The following is a 16,811-nucleotide window of genomic DNA, read 5'->3' as shown; positions in this document are numbered from 1 at the left end:
GAACCTTACTAACAAAGTACATTGAAGTGAAATACTTATGATAATAATTGTTGAATTTTAATTATTTTTAGATAAATTTCTGTGGTACTGATCAAAGTATGAAAAGTATTTTTTAGAACATATAAAAGAAAGAAAAAAAAACAAAAAACAAAAAACGAGATCAAAAACATTTGATATTACCAAATGATAATTTTCTGTATCTTATTTGATAGATATTTGTTGTGGTTAATCCTGGGTATTATTTTTTTAGTCTTAGATTTGTAGTCGACTGAAAAAGTCAAGATTTAATTTTGAAAATATTAATATGCTATAACCCCTCGCAATGTCTGAAAATATTCTAAGTCCATAATAAGTACAAAAAAAGCACAATGGCATTAGCTGAAAAATTCTAAGTCCCAAAAAAGTAGGAAAAAAGTACATCCATATTTTCACAATCTTTCAAAAAAATTCTAAGTCAGATTTTAGCACAAAAAAAGTACTCTGAAAAATTTCAGAGTCCAAATAAAGTACAGAAAAAGTACCCTGAAAAATTTCTAAGTCCAGAATAAGTACAAAAAAAGTACTCTGAAAAATTTCAGAGTCCAAATAAAGTACAGAAAAAGTACCCTGAAAAGTTTCTAAGTCCAGAAAAGTACAAAAAAAGTACTCTGAGAAATTTCAGAGTCCAAATTTAGTACAGAAAAAGTACTCTGAAGAATTTCTAAGTCCAGAAAAGTACAAAAAAAGTATACTTTTTTGGTACTTTTTCAAAAAAGTAGGAAAAAGTGTATACTTAAAGTAGCATAAAAGTATACTTTAGTGTGCTTTATTTCGGTATGGGAACCCTTTGTTGTATATCTATACAGGGTATTATTTCCCAACTCTTTGTTTTATATGTATACAGGGTATTGTTTCCCAACCCTTTGTTGTATATTTATACAGGGTATTGTTTCCCAACCCTTTGTTGTATATCTATACAGGGTATTGTTTCCCAACCCTTTGTTGTGTATCTATACAGGGTATTGTTTCCCAACCCTTTGTTGTGTATCTATACAGGGTATTGTTTCCCAACTCTTTGTTGTATATTTGAAGGACATACTGAGGATTGCAGAGGAGAGTAGCCATTGGGGACACCACCAGGAGAGTGACTGTTTTATCTTTGTGGTGCTCAGTCATGGCTCATCTGAAGGAGTACATGGAACGGACAATGGTATTGCACATTTTGACGAGATTGAGGCAAATTTTAATAGTAACAACTGTCCACATCTGACAGGGAAACCGAAGGTGTTCCTTTTTCAGGCATGCAGTAAGTTTTTCAATTATTTATTATAATCTGACAAGAGTGTGCTAAGGCCAGGGGTCTGGTTGTATTATTAGGATATTTCTATGTTTGGTCAAAGATAGATTCCAAAAGCATTAACTTAATTTATAATAATATCAGAATATTGTCTGAACAACTAATCAGTTAAGTCCAGTGGCTTTAGATTTCTTACTTTTCTTGAATCTCCTGTCAGGGATAACGAAAGGAACGAAGGATGAGAAAAACCAATCCGGGACACAAGAGTTTGACTCCATGGAACCAAGTTCAGAGCCAGAAGCATCAAATGAAGCTGATTATGATGATGATGATGTTGACACGGATATAGACAAAGCATTTGAAAATTTGCCAGATGATTGTGACCAAGTACAGGAAGACAGTAGCATGGATGAGGAACCGGGAAAACAGATTCCAAGGAGCCATGTATCTTCAGATTTCTTTATTGCTTATGCAACTCCTGAAGGTAAATTAGATATTTATTGTTTCATTTCATCTACCATTATTGTTTAATGTACCGTTATTGTTTAATGTACTACTATTGGTTAGCTCATCTCGCACCTGGTGCCATGTCAACTTACACTATGGTGCATGAGTCGGCATCCATCTGCCGTTGCACATGTTCATTTGTCTGTCAGCTTTTAAATTCTTCTAGAAAACTGAGGACTGCGCAGATATTTGGCAAAGAGGTACATGTGGATGAGTACATTAAAGTTTCCTCATATGAATGACCTTGACCTATTTTCAAGCTCACTGGGGTCAAACATGTTAAAAACCTTAAGATAAAGGTAAAATTCAGCTGTTTGCCTACTACAAAATACAGCATACCTAGTAGTCTAATGGTAAACATCACAGATGGTCGTGATTCATTATGATTTAAATACATGTACTGTTGTAAAAGGAAGGAGTAATGAAAAATATCCTGCCTGCACTGGGACTCGAACTAGCGACCTTGCGCTGTCATGATCAAGGCAAACATCCTACAACTAGACTAAAGGGAAATTCCCCCTAGCCTAGTGGTAGGATGTTTGCCAGGAGAGCAGAAGGTCGCCGGTTCGAAGCCCTGCATGGGCAGCTTATTTTTCATTACTCCTTCCTATTACAGATTTGGTGCCGTGACCAGGATACCCGAACTTTGAATATATAACGACACGGTCGGACCAGAACAGAACTAATAGGGAGTATTCGAGGAATGCTGGTTCTAGTTAGTGGTGTTTTACTGTAGTTAAAAATTAATATGACAATCTTTGTCTCAAGTTCTGCAAGACCCAGAGCACTCTTCTTTGGCCAGTGAATTGTTGCTATGGAGTGCTATACAATTTCCTCACACTGATGACCTTGACTTATTTTCAAGGTTACAAGTGTCACATATGTTAAAAACTTCAAGAATCTTGTTGGTGTGTAGCCAGCAGGTACCTAGGGCCGAGTGGTTGCCTCATATGAATGACCTTAAATTATTTTCAAGGTCACAGTGGGTCAAATATCTGAAAAATTTCAAGAATCTTCTTGTCAAGTTGGGATAATCTCATAGGGCTGATAGTTTGTCAGCAAGTACCTAGGGAAAAAGTGGTACATTTTGTATAAGGTTTTCTCATATAAATAACCTTGTACTATTTTCAAGGTCACTTGGGCTAAATAGTCAAAAACTAATTTGCAAATCTTCTAGTTCTAAAAGATGCAGGGTACTCATATCTTTGGCCAATACATTCCTGGATTGATATGAATTTTCCTCATATCGGTGACCATGACCTGTTGTTAAGGGGTCAGATATGTTAAGAACTTAATAACAAGGATTAATTGCTATAAAGATTCAGCATGCCAGTAATCTTGGTTTATGCACCCATGAAGCATATCACCTCTGTTAGATATATTGTATAAAATTTCCTAAACATCACTAATATATTACGGTCAACATGAACATTCATTGAAAAAGGTAATTTTGCAATTATTCTTTATACTCGCCATATGAGTCAATCAGGCATTTTGGGCCTCTTATTTAATCTACCATCATTATTTGTTATTGTTTCATCTACTGTCATTGTTTAATCTACTGACATTGTTTAATCTACCGTCATTGTTTAATCTACTGTCATTGTTTAATCTACCGTCATTGTTTAATCTACTGACATTGTTTAATCTACCATCATTGTTTAATCTACCGTCATTGTTTAATCTACTGACATTGTTTAATCTACTGACATTGTTTAATCTACCATCATTGTTTAATCTACTGTCATTGTTTAATCTACTGACATTGTTTAATCTACTGTCATTGTTTAATCTACCATCATTGTTTAATCTACTGTCATTGTTTAATCTACTGTCATTGTTTAATCAACCATCATTGTTTAATCTACCATCATTGTTTAATCTACTGTCATTGTTTAATCTACTGTCATTGTTTAATCTACCCTCATTGTTTAATCTACCGTCATTGTTTAATCTACTGTCATTGTTTAATCTACCATCATTGTTTAATCTACTGACATTGTTTAATCTACCATCATTGTTTAATCTACTGTCATTGTTTAATCTACTGACATTGTTTAATCTACCATCATTGTTTAATCTACTGTCATTGTTTAATCTACCGTCATTGTTTAATCTACTGTCATTGTTTAATCTACTGTCATTGTTTAATCTACTGTCATTGTTTAATCTACTGTCATTGTTTAATCTACCATCATTGTTTAATCTACTGACATTGTTTAATCTACTGTCATTGTTTAATCTACCATCATTGTTTAATCTACTGTCATTGTTTAATCTACCCTCATTGTTTAATCTACCATCATTGTTTAATATACTGTCATTGTTTAATCTACCGTCATTGTTTAATCTACCATCATTGTTTAATCTACTGACATTGTTTAATCTACTGACATTGTTTAATCTACCGTCATTGTTTAATCTACATCATTGTTTAATCTACCGTCATTGTTTAATCTACTGACATTGTTTAATCTACTGTCATTGTTTAATCTACCATCATTGTTTAATCTACCGTCATTGTTTAATCTACCCTCATTGTTTAATCTACTGTCATTGTTTAATCTGCTGTCATTGTTTAATCTACTGTCATTGTTTATTCTACCATCATTGTTTAATCTACTGTCATTGTTTAATCTACTGTCATTGTTTAATCTATCGTCATTGTTTAATCTACCGACATTGTTAAATCTGCTGACATTGTTTAATCTACTGTCATTGTTTAATCTACCATCATTGTTTAATCTACTGACATTGTTTAATCTACTGTCATTGTTTAATCTACCCTCATTGTTTAATCTACCATCATTGTTTAATCTACTGTCATTGTTTAATCTACTGACATTGTTTAATCTACCCTCATTGTTTAATCTATCATAATTGTTTAATCTACCATCATTGTTTAATCTACTGTCATTGTTTAATCTACTGTCATTGTTTAATCTATCGTCATTGTTTAATCTACCGACATTGTTTAATCTGCTGTCATTGTTTAATCTACCGTCATTGTTTAATCTACCATCATTGTTTAATCTACCATCATTGTTTAATCTACCATCATTGTTTAATCTACAATCATTGTTTAATCTACTGACATTGTTTAATCTACTGTCATTGTTTAATCTACCATCATTGTTTAATCTACTGTCATTGTTTAATCTACCCTCATTGTTTAATCTACTGTCATTGTTTAATCTACTGTCATTGTTTAATCTACCGTCATTGTTTAATCTACTGACATTGTTTAATCTACTGTCATTGTTTAATCTACCATCATTGTTTAATCTACTGACATTGTTTAATCTACCATCATTGTTTAATCTACTGTCATTGTTTAATCTACATCATTGTTTAATCTACTGTCATTGTTTAATCTACCGTCATTGTTTAATCTACCCTCATTGTTTAATCTACTAACATTGTTTAATCTACATCATTGTTTAATCTACTGTCATTGTTTAATCTACCATCATTGTTTAATCTACTGACATTGTTTAATCTACCATCATTGTTTAATTTACTGTCATTGTTTAATCTACCATCATTGTTTAATCTACTGTCATTGTTTAATCTACTGTCATTGTTTAATATACCCTCATTGTTTAATCTACCATCATTGTTTAATCTACTGTCATTGTTTAATCTACTGTCATTGTTTAATCTACCATCATTGTTTAATCTACTGACATTGTTTAATTTACCCTCATTGTTTAATCTACCATCATTGTTTAATCTACCATCATTGTTTAATCTACTGTCATTGTTTAATCTACTGACATTGTTTACTCTACCCTCATTGTTTAATCTACTGTCATTGTTTAATCTACTGACATTGTTTAATCTACTGACATTGTTTAATCTACCATCATTGTTTAATCTACCATCATTGTTTAATCTACTGTCATTGTTTAATCTACTGACATTGTTTAATCTACCATCATTGTTTAATCTACCATCATTGTTTAATCTACCATCATTGTTTAATCTACTGTCATTGTTTAATATACTATATAATGACATTGTTTAATCTACTGTCATTGTACTATCATTATAACATAGAGAGAGTAAAACTTCCTCTACACTATACTCAAAGAAACATATTCACACTTATCGATTAATAATATCACACTCAAAAAATTATTTTCCAAGCAGATTACAGAATTATTTAACCTCTAGTACCAAATTACATTCATAATTCTTGACAGATTCTGATGTTAAAATTATGATTAATTGAAGGATTCCGGGCCTACCGACAGGAAAAAAGAGGGAGCTGGTTCATCCAAGCCATTGTTTGGGTTCTTAAGTACAACGCCCACAAAGACCATTTGCTGAACTTAATAACAAAGGTATGTATTTATAGTTTTAAGTGTTCTACGCCCCTGTATTGTTCTGTAGATATCTTTTTATTTCTGACTTTTCTTCATGAATGTGTTAATATTTATTATGTTAAATTGTTAACTTACAGCTGATCTTCTGCTGCCTATTCTCCTGGCATCTTCTGTTAATGCCTGGTTTCTTTGCCCCTCGGTGCTCGATTGCCGGTATCCTTAGTCTTCAGGTGGTTGCCAACTATCTTCGGATGTTTCGACCCTGAACCACGACATCCTCCAGTTGGTGGGTCAGTAGTGGTGGCCAAACCTCTACTCGACGGATCCCGGCTTCCAGCATTTGTCATTCCGACGGTGCCATATCCAGCATGATGATCTTTCTGCTGCTTCACCCAGTTTTCGCAAGGCTGTTGACTTTGCCTTCCCCAACATTCCTAGATGTTGCAAGAGCCTGGTCACTGAACGAGATGGAAATCCTCTGCAGCCAACTTCGACCGGAAACAGCCAAACACTCCATCCCTTGTCTCTGCAATCTGCCATCAGATCTGCATACTTGAGGCTCTTCCGCTCATTCTCCTCCTCACAGTTCTCCTCCCACGGTACTGTTAATTCCACTACAATGAGGGTCTTGGACGTTGTTGACTTGAGGAACATGTCCGGCCGGAGCGTTGTGTTGACGATGCACGGGAAAACCAACCTCCCGTCAAGGTCTACCTGCAGCTCCCAGTCCTGTCCTCTGTCCAGCAGTGATGTTCTAGCTGCTTTCCTTCCCTCGACTGTCTCACCTTGCTTTACAAACACCTTTCCTTTTCCTGTTGTTGCCCTTAGGCGCTTTTTCCTTCTTTCTTCCTCCACCACTCCTGCCAATTCACGCAAGACCTTGTCATGACGCCATCTGTAACGCCCCTGTGTGAGTACTACCTGACATTCTGACAGTATGTGAGACATTGTTCCTCGCTTTCCGCACAGCTGGTAACTAGCGTCCTCTGTCATTCTCCACTGGTGAAGATTTGATGGGGACGGCAATGTGTCGTAAACTGACCGCAGCAGAAAGGCTATCCTGTATTGGTCCTTCCTCCACAGCTCCGACCATGACAGTCTCCGCTCGGGTAGTTCCCACTTCAGCCACATCCCTTGTTTGCCCAGCTCCACTGCCTTTGCTCTCCGTTGGTCTTCCTCTACCCGTCTAACTTCAGTCTGTACCATTCCTCGTCTCTCCGTTGCTGTTGCATTCTTCCACTGCTGAAAGAGCACCATTCCTAACCCTTGCCTTCCTGTGCAGATGTTTCCCATCACGTCACGTAGTTCCAGCATACTCTCGGCTTGGTCCACTGATGTTGATGCTGACCACTTCCTTCCTGTTCTTGTCTGGATGTCTGCTCCACTGACTCTGGAATCTGACGAATCCCTCAACGTCATAACCAGCCGGCATTTTGCCACCTTAAACTCCTCCACTACAGATGAAATCGGGAGTTGGAGTTTTGATGATCTGCCGTACAGTCCAACAGAAGTGAAGCCTGGTGGGACTCCCATCCATCTCCTCAAGTAACTGCTCACTGATCTCTCCAATCCCTCGACACTCGTGACGGGAACCTCGTAAATCAGCAACAGCCACATCAGTCTTGGCAGGACCCCCTGTTGGTATATCCAGGCCTTGTACTTCTCTGGCAAGCCACTTCCATCTACCTTCTTCATCCATGATTTTGCTTGGGACAATGTGTTCTTAACTGATGTGTTGTCGGATAGGGATTCGTCGAACCACTTTCCAAGGCATTTGATAGGGTTGTTGACTAATGTTGGAATTTCCTCATCCTGCACCTTCAACTTCACCTGACAAATACGACCTTTCTTCAGAACCAGGCTTCTTGATTTGCGTGGTTTGAACTTCATGCGAGCCCATGACATGTTTTCTTCTAGTGCTGATAACACCCATCTAGCTTGTATATGTGATGTTGTTGTAATGGTGAGATCATCCATGAACCCTCTCAGTGGTGGTTGGTAGATATCAGCATCCATCCTTGGTCCCCTTGTTTTTCGTTCCTGCTGCCTTGGTTACCATACTCATGCCCATGATGAACAAAATCGGGGATATCGTGCAGCCTGCCATTATCCCTTTCTCCAGGTGTTGCCATGATGTCGTCACATCATCCACAGTTAACCGGAACTGTATGTCCCTGAAGTAACTGTTAACGATCTGCTTGGTTTTCTCAGGTACATGATATAGGTCCATAGCTGCCTCTATGAGTTTATGGGGCACTGATCCGTATGCAGTGGCCAGGTCAAGCCATACCACTGATAGGTTCTTCTTGCCTGCTTTAGCCTCTTTAATCAGTTGGCTGAGGACGCTGACATGCTCCACACAGCCAGAGAATCCTGGAATCCCTGCTTTCTGTACTGAGGTATCAATGTACATGTAGTTGATTGCTACCATATACGCTGACAGACGCTTTGCAATGACTGAAAGGAACATCTTTCCTTCAACGTTCAGCAGAGATATTGTTCTGAACTGATTTATGGTCTTTGCATCCTTCTCCTTCGGTAGGAAACAACCTTCTGCTCGCCTCCAGCTTTCTGGTATTGTCCCCTTCTTCCACACCACCTTTAGCAACTGCCAAAGCTTTCTCATCAACCTAGGGACACTTCTTATACACCTTATAAGGAATGCCGTTTGGTCCTGGCGCAGATTCCCGATCTTGCTTTCTTTACAACGTCTGACAGCTCTTTCCATGATAATTCCTTCTCATTCATGAGGATTCTTGGTGGTCTACCTCAACTCCTCTTGGGCATTGGCCTAGCGGTTCTTCACGGCGAGGATCTGAATGCGTTTCCCACAGATGTCTCTCAACTTCCTCTTTTGAACAATGCAGCCTGCCAGATTTCTCCTCACCCAGCAGTTCCTTCGTGAATCTGAAGGGTTCCTTCACAAACTTTCTCCTATTCGTCTCCCTCTTAGCCTTCACCTTCCGGAGTCTCTCACATCTCCGTAACTTTGCTATCTCTGATCTTAAATCATCTGTCAGCAGTGATGTCCCCAGTTTCTCATTCTCGGATGCTTGTCTAAATTGCCTATTCAGATGCTTCACCTCTTGACGATATTGCCGGATTCGCCTCTCTCGCCTATTAGGCACATCTGACTGCGAGTTGGTTACCCTCTTGGTCTTGTCTAGCACCCCAAACCGCTCCTTCCCTATGTTGTAGATGATGTTTGCCATGGATTCTACTTTCCTCTCCACATTTCCTTTTAGCGTCGTTTCCAGGATAATACTCACGTCGTCATCAAAATTCTTCCAGATCGTATCCTCCTCTGCCTTTGGCCATGAGACTCTCTCTTTAGGTTTGCTGGGTTGACTCTCGTGGAGACCAAATACCTCTGCCAATTCAGCAACAGTGTCGACGGATGACTCAGACACGGAGAGGCTCCTAGCACGGTGGTTTGTCTCCTGGCTTGGTTCCTCCTGCGTCTCACCAGTTGTAGCTGTGCGCTGAGTCTGAGTTCTCCCCCGCCCATTAATTTATTGTTGATGATGTATCGGTTATTGTTGCAGGTCTATAAGTGTGTTTTAACATACTGCCACATGATCAACATACCGTTTTTGTTACAGGTTAATAAATGTATCACCTAATATATATAAATTATTGTCGCAAATATGTAAATAAGTATGTGTCAGCTGCTGTCAAATGTTGCTGATTTTGTATTAACATTTGTTTCAGGTCAATAACTATGTATCAACTGCTATGTATGGAAGACATAAAGGGGTACAGGTGTCAGAGATGCGTGGTTCACCACAGAAGAGGCTCTATTTCTTCCCAGGAATTTACAACGATCCTCCAGAGAAAAATGACTACACTGGGAAATGCATTAACTATTGATAAAGAAGATCAAATATATACTGTTGATATTAACACTGACTACAGGCTACATCAACAGATGGCAGGGTATTTAAACGCTCTTCGTCTGGTCAGTGGACCATCTTCCATCTTACGTTGGTAAACTATTCTTGTTACTGCTACTACATGAGAAGTATTAGGTGGATTGTTCTCATAATTCATATGTATTTGGATTTTGAGCTTGATCCAGCAAAACAAAATGGCAGATAAGTGAACTAGCTTAGCCTTTCTAATTCACAGAAAATTCATTTTAAATCTTTCTTAGATTTCGGATGTAGGTTCCAATCGTTACAAATCGTTAAAGTAGAGAAAAGATTATAGATCCAATCCAGATCTTTCAATGATCACTACCACGAATCTTGTTTATATTGTGAATGCCTGAAGAACTAAAATAAACTTGAGAGGCTGGAATATTTCCTACACAGGTAAACTTACAAGAAAACTTTAATTCCATTTTAAATGATAGTTTATGAATCAGGAGTTTTGTCAAACAGATGTGATTTGAACCATTGTTGTCGATATTTGTATTCAAATATATCCTAAATAAGTACCAGTATAGTTAGCTCACCAGCCTGATGGGCAAGTCTCAACTTATGCCATGGTGCAGCATCTGCTGTCTGTCATCATTCCTGTGTCAACTTCTCCTTTGAATGAATTCTTTTCATGAAGGCCTAGTATTACATTGATATTGGGCTGTTACATTACTCCGATAAAGGTCCAAATGTTTGCAAATAGGAATAACCTTGACCCATACTCAAGGTTACATTAGTCAACTTTGTTAAAACACTCAAACTACATAGTACATGTATGTATTTATTTTGATTAACTGAAAGGTAGAGAATCATCAAAGCAGTGAATACAGGTGAGAAATACAGGCCCATTGGACCTTTTGTTAAAAAAATCATTCACTTTTGGATTGCTGTATATAGAATAATGAAGCCCCTAAAAAGATTTTTTTTTCCTTTTATTTACATAGTAGCTTAAGGTAAATATGATTTTGAAATATATAAAGAGAATACAGTATATATTTTATTATGAACGTATATATGATTAAATAGTTGTATAACACTTGTTTACATGTATTGTTTGTAAGAGTTTCCACTGAAGTCTTGTGTAGTTTTTGTACATAATAGGGGATACTTCCCTATCACTCACTTCATTTTAATCTACAGTACCTTTATTCTCATGTTATCACATAATATATATCCGGGAGAGGTCTGCCACAATACAAAAAAAATGGTCATGTATCATGCTAAATACCGTAAATGAAAGACAGAATATACTTAGTATGAAATCGGGAGATTTCATGTTTCATTGTCTCTTTAGCTTGGTTCATTTGTTGATCACAATTTCGTCTGGAGCAATGTTGGAACTCAATGTTGTACAGACAGACGGTCTAACATACTTGGAGTGTGCACACTGGAGTACTGAGCTCTTCTGTATGGATGTAATAATGATAAATTTATAATAATATTTATTCAGGTAAAGCATACACAGTACAATAGAATCACATATATGTTATACAATATTTACATCATTTCCATATTCTTAATTTCATAATAGATAAAAATGATGAGTGATTAATGAATAGTATCACAAATATTGTTGAAATATCACAGTTGACATAAGTATCATGTTATATATTGCACATTATTGTTATAGAGTAAATTTGCTTTACCTAGGATTGCCCATGAAAGCCGATGTACAGCTTATTTCCAATGGGGTCCTCGAGTAAAAGAATTTTTATCATTATAATTATTTATTTATCATATTAAAAATTTGTCAAAATGTATAGCCATTAAAAGTGTAGGTATGAAATACACTTTTTTAGAAAAAATATCAATTTGATAAAAGTAGTGCAGGCCAAGTTTTTCAAGGGATGGGGATACCCTACCAGCGAGATCTGCTCAACCTGCACACTGTGTACTCAATCACAGAAATCATGGTGGTAAATTAAAATTATTAGATGTTACAAGGGTCATCATGGATAACACAGCATGTAATTGCCAGATAGTATTAGGCAATATCCTTATATGATGATATAAATGAATAAAACCACAATAAAACCAATACAGACACCTAGCGGTTGGGCCAATCCCTACCAGCCAGCTATCTGCACAAGATAGAAAAATGACATACAGGTTACTTAATAAAACATAATAATAAATATAAAATTAAATGTTACATGTAATGCTCAATAATAAACAAAGAGATCATCAGATTCCATTTTTGCTTGTGATGCCAGATGTTTTTTGACACTGAGTTTGAATTTGTGCTTTTTAAAGTTTTTGATATGATCCGGTAAGGTGTTCCAATCTTTGGTGACCGAAAAGAAAAAAAGTTGATGTTTCTGTCCCTTTGGTGTTTCTAATGCAAAAGTTCGAATGTCCGGATCAGGTACTATATGCTTTGTTAGTTTTTGTGAAAAATTCATGCATATACTGAGGGCATTTTTTATTAAAGATATTTTATACAAACAACAAAGTCTCAAGTTATAGGAAAATTGCATTTATTAACACACATGATTATGAATATTTACAAACTTATAAAATATGGCATTCTCAGGGGCTACTCTGTATGACTGTTTCAGGTGAATTGTAGACACATGTACATTTGTAATTAGTGAAACAGGGCATCCATATATAACACCAGGTGGTAATTGGGGAGGGCCCAGCAAAGACACCGACTGCTAGGAGTTATGGATACTGTATACTAATTATCCAGGCTGTAGTTGGGGAGGACCCGGCAAAAACAGCCTGTAGTGTGTTGTTCAAATTTGGAATGCTGTTGGTTGTAATCGGGGAGGACCCGGCAATGACAACCTGATGCTGTTCATTAATTGATTGATAATTATGTAATAATAACCATTGAAATGGATATGCAATCATAATACAATTATAAAAATTTTGAATTCCAAGAGTGAATTAAAAGTCTGAATTGGGGTTACAATTCAGTACACTGAATTGATGGCCAAATCGAATTGAAAGAGACATATAAGATTTATAAACCTATATATAATTGTCTCTTGAAAGAGAGCCCCCAAGAAGACCATAATAAAGTATAATCTATGATAAATCTTGAAGTTAATCATAATATAAGAGTGAAAATCTTAGAATTAAAAATTTAACATAATTATGCAAACAAATTGTTAAATGTTGTCAGGTTGTCTATAGATCTAGATGTCAAATTCAAAACATATCGCACATCAAAGGTTAGACATGCGTGTCTGTGCTTGCTGTATCACTTCAGAAGATGAGCGAATGTAACGTGTATAACAGTTGGAAGACCAACGTCCCAAAGTTTGAATCATATGGTCTTCGATGCCTGCCGCTGCTGCTGAGGTGGCGGCACCAATTCGAAACGAATGGCCATTGTACTGATTACAGTCTATTCCCAACAAAGTCAAAAGGTGGCGTACATAGGTAATAAACTGTTCTCGCGTAAGAATAGATCCGTGTTCTCCCACAAAGAGAGGAGAACTACCAACTGCTCCTTGGGTTTCTCTCAACTTTAAATATAATTGCATGGACGCTACAGGACACATATGTGGTGTATTGTTTTTAAATATCGGTATTTTAACTCCACATCTGAACGGATCCGTTTTGGACGTTTTCAATAAAATGGTATACAAGGAATGATCGTCGGAAAAAGTGATGTCTTGAACACTCAGATACTGTTGCTCTAGAGATTGACGTTGTGTTGGGAATTCCCCACACCTAAGAAATCCAAAATAAGCCATTTTGCAAGCGCATGCCAACATCAAATCTATGGCCTGTGAGAATACGTGTCCGTCTAATAATCCACACATCCTTTTAAGAATATCGAAAGTAATTGGTAATCGCTTATTCTCCGACCACCCACGTTGTTTCCGTTTGATGCCACGTAATACACACGATAACCTCTCTGAATCCCTGAAAGGATTTGTTCTGCCCGACTTGAGGTAATGAAATCGTATGCCAGCTAAGTACAAGTTAATGGTATTGATTTTTTAAATGTAAGCTATTAAAACAGTAAATCACAAAATAAATCAAGAGATCCTCTGACAATGAAGGAAGTCTTCCTAACGGAGTCACAATACCGAATAGTGTAAGGAATCTTAACAGATGCTGTATGGCAACCGAGTAAGCTCGAGCTGTATGTGGACTTATGGCCGTCTTCCACAGTTCCTCAACATTGTCCCTCAGAGTAGAAGTAGGCTGGAAGGTGGTAGGCACGGTGTTGGGCAGAGGTCTGCTGCTGGGGCCAAACTGCGGAACTTCTCCATCTGGAATCGAGATATTGCATCGGCGATTGAATTATTGACACCAGGAATGTGTTGTGCATGTATAATAAAGTTACATGAAGCTGCACAAAAAAGTCAGTTTCCTCATTAATTTCATGATTATTTTAACCTTGGAGCGTCCTTTGTTTATAATGTCGACAGTAGCCATATTATCGCAGTGAAAAAGTATCCTTTTTTGTGACCATCTCTTGCCCCATAAAACACAACACATCACGATGGGGTATAACTCCCTAAATGCCATAGATAATGTCTCCCCTTCTAAGAACATGTCTTCAGGAAAACTTCCTTGGAACCAATGATTACCATAAAAGCCCCCGAAAGCTTTATCTGTAGCATCAGTGTATAAGTGCATGTCTGCAGATAATGTGATATTGTCATTGATGAAGAATGATATGCCGTTCCACTGTTTGAGACACCAAAACCACATTCTAATGTCTAATCTACAATCCTGGGTAAGATGTACGTGATGATGTAGTTCTTTTACTTTCGTCGATAGCCCAATTAGATAAGACACGAAGGATCTGCCATAAGGAATACACCGACTAGCGAAGTTTAGATGTCCCAACAGGCTTAGCAGTTCACGTTTAGTACATGTTTTCTTTTCTTTAAACACTGTAAGGATTTCACATATACGGTCTATTTTTTCCTGTGGCATTCTAGCTTGCATATTCCCAGTATCCAATATAATCCCTAAATACTCTAAGCAAGTTGAAGGACCGGCTGTTTTATGACTGGCAATAGGAATATCTAACTTCTGGAACATTGTCATCAGGTTAGTCATGGTGTCGCTGGCCTGGTGATGTGGAGGGTCAATAGTTAGAAAGTCATCTAACAAATGTAGAATATTCTGTATGTTGAAAATATTTGAAGCAATCCAACAAATCGCTGATGATAGTAAGTCAAAGATCTTTGGGCTGGATCTACTGCCGAACACTAATCTGGTATAAAAATGATATTGTCCCTCCCATTTAATACCATGAAACGGCCACAAAGATGGATGGATGGGTATTAGCTTAAAAGCATCAGAAATGTCGGTTTTACACATCCAGCTTTTTTCTCCTTGTTTTTTAATAATGTCTATTGCTGTGTCTATAGTAACATATTGTAAAGAATATTCTTTTTTGTCAATAAGATCATTTAAGCTGGGATTCTCCTTGTCATTATGCGGTGATGATAAGTCCACAATTAATCTTTTCTTTTTGGAGTATTTCCCTTCCGCTATTCCTATGGGGTTGATTCTGTAAACTTTGAATGGCATGGTTTGGTATGGACCAGCTAAGAATCCTTTCTCGACTTCTGATTTAATTAGCTGAGACACTGCCTTCGGCTGAGTTCGTGCAGATAGTAAGTTCTTACATTCGTATGTAGCCTCCGGGATATTCTGAATACCAGTTTGAAAACCTTGTCTTAGTCCTGAGATGAGATATTGCACAAAAGCTGTATCTGGATGAGACTGGAGCATCTGCTCCAACAAATCTATGTTGATGGGTGTAGATACCCGAACTGGTGTCTTTAGTGGTTTTCGTGGCGCTGGTTTGATCGAGATGCTTTGTCGTTTTTTGAATCCTGGTTACATCTGTGTTTAGAATGTTCTCTGTGACAGACCGTACATACGTGTAGGTAATGGCAACGAGGTCTGTTACATCCAAGATCATTGAAATTATTACAAATTTCTCTGTTAGCAATGAACTGTTTGGTCCTACCGTAACCATCTGTACTAGAGTTAGACTTGCTGTTGCTGTTGTTGTTGTTGGAACCATTTTTTCTGTAACTGTTGATGGTTGAAAACACTCATTGGGCAAAAACCAGCTGTGTGACTTAAACTGTGACAAACGTTGCATGATATTGGTTTAGAATTGGCAAATATGTTACAAAACAAGATGTTATTCCTGATGCTCCAGTTCACCCGTTTGTTGTGGAATGCTAGATGTGCTGCTGCCTTAGCACTAAACTGGCGGTGATATTCATAGAAGCCATTTCCTCCATACCTTGATGACATATCCACTATATCACTCTCGTACAGGTCAAGTTCCGCTCGTCTATGAGGAAAGGCTTCAGAAATAATGTTTTTGTATGTTCCAAACGCCTGAATGAATTCTCCAATTGTCAAAGTTTTATTGAGACGTGGATCGGGCTTATCAGTACCCCCATTGACATTCGGGCCTTGGTAATAAGGTATCAAGACAGTAGTGAGGTTTATGTCCTTACCTTCCAGAATTTGTCTGCGTATGGTAGGTGAGATGGTCTCTACGTGTGGGAGTTCCTCTGAATTATAACTTTCGATCGCCCCGACTCCAGATGAATTGACAGTCACTGAAGGCAATATAGACTGGTCCAAGTTCGGTTGTAAGTGTTCACTACTAGTGAAAATACTGCCACCTGCATCACGCGGTGTTTGCTGGCTACTCCCTGCCGCTGCAGCAGGAGCTTGTCCACTCAATTGGGTGATACGGTTCTGCATTAGCTTCATATCGGCCCTCATTGCAAGCATCGTTTCCGACAGTTGAGTTAGAGCTGATGATAAACCGCC

At 37.5% G+C, this 16,811-nt stretch overlaps 1 protein-coding gene across 3 annotated transcripts in view; it reads left to right on the top strand.

Moving 5' to 3' along the window:
* LOC117328816 (caspase-3-like) overlaps window positions 1–12,479 on the top strand; it is a 29,582-nt gene extending 17,103 nt beyond the window's left edge. For all 3 annotated transcript variants that reach the window (XM_033886379.1, XM_033886380.1, XM_033886378.1), the window contains 4 exons: window positions 1,072–1,285; window positions 1,494–1,760; window positions 6,020–6,129; window positions 9,823–12,479. In XM_033886379.1, coding sequence (XP_033742270.1) covers window positions 1,072–1,285; window positions 1,494–1,760; window positions 6,020–6,129; window positions 9,823–9,981 — 750 coding nt within the window. In that variant the 3' untranslated portion in view covers window positions 9,982–12,479. The remainder of the gene's footprint in view (window positions 1–1,071; window positions 1,286–1,493; window positions 1,761–6,019; window positions 6,130–9,822) is intronic.
* Window positions 12,480–16,811: the final 4,332 nt, after the last annotated feature.

The sequence above is a fragment of the Pecten maximus genome, chromosome 6 (assembly GCF_902652985.1).
Source record: "Pecten maximus chromosome 6, xPecMax1.1, whole genome shotgun sequence".
Taxonomy (NCBI): Eukaryota; Metazoa; Mollusca; class Bivalvia; order Pectinida; family Pectinidae; genus Pecten; species Pecten maximus.
The sequence above is the reverse complement of the archived record's forward strand: the minus strand, read 5'-3'. Positions and strand labels throughout refer to the sequence as shown.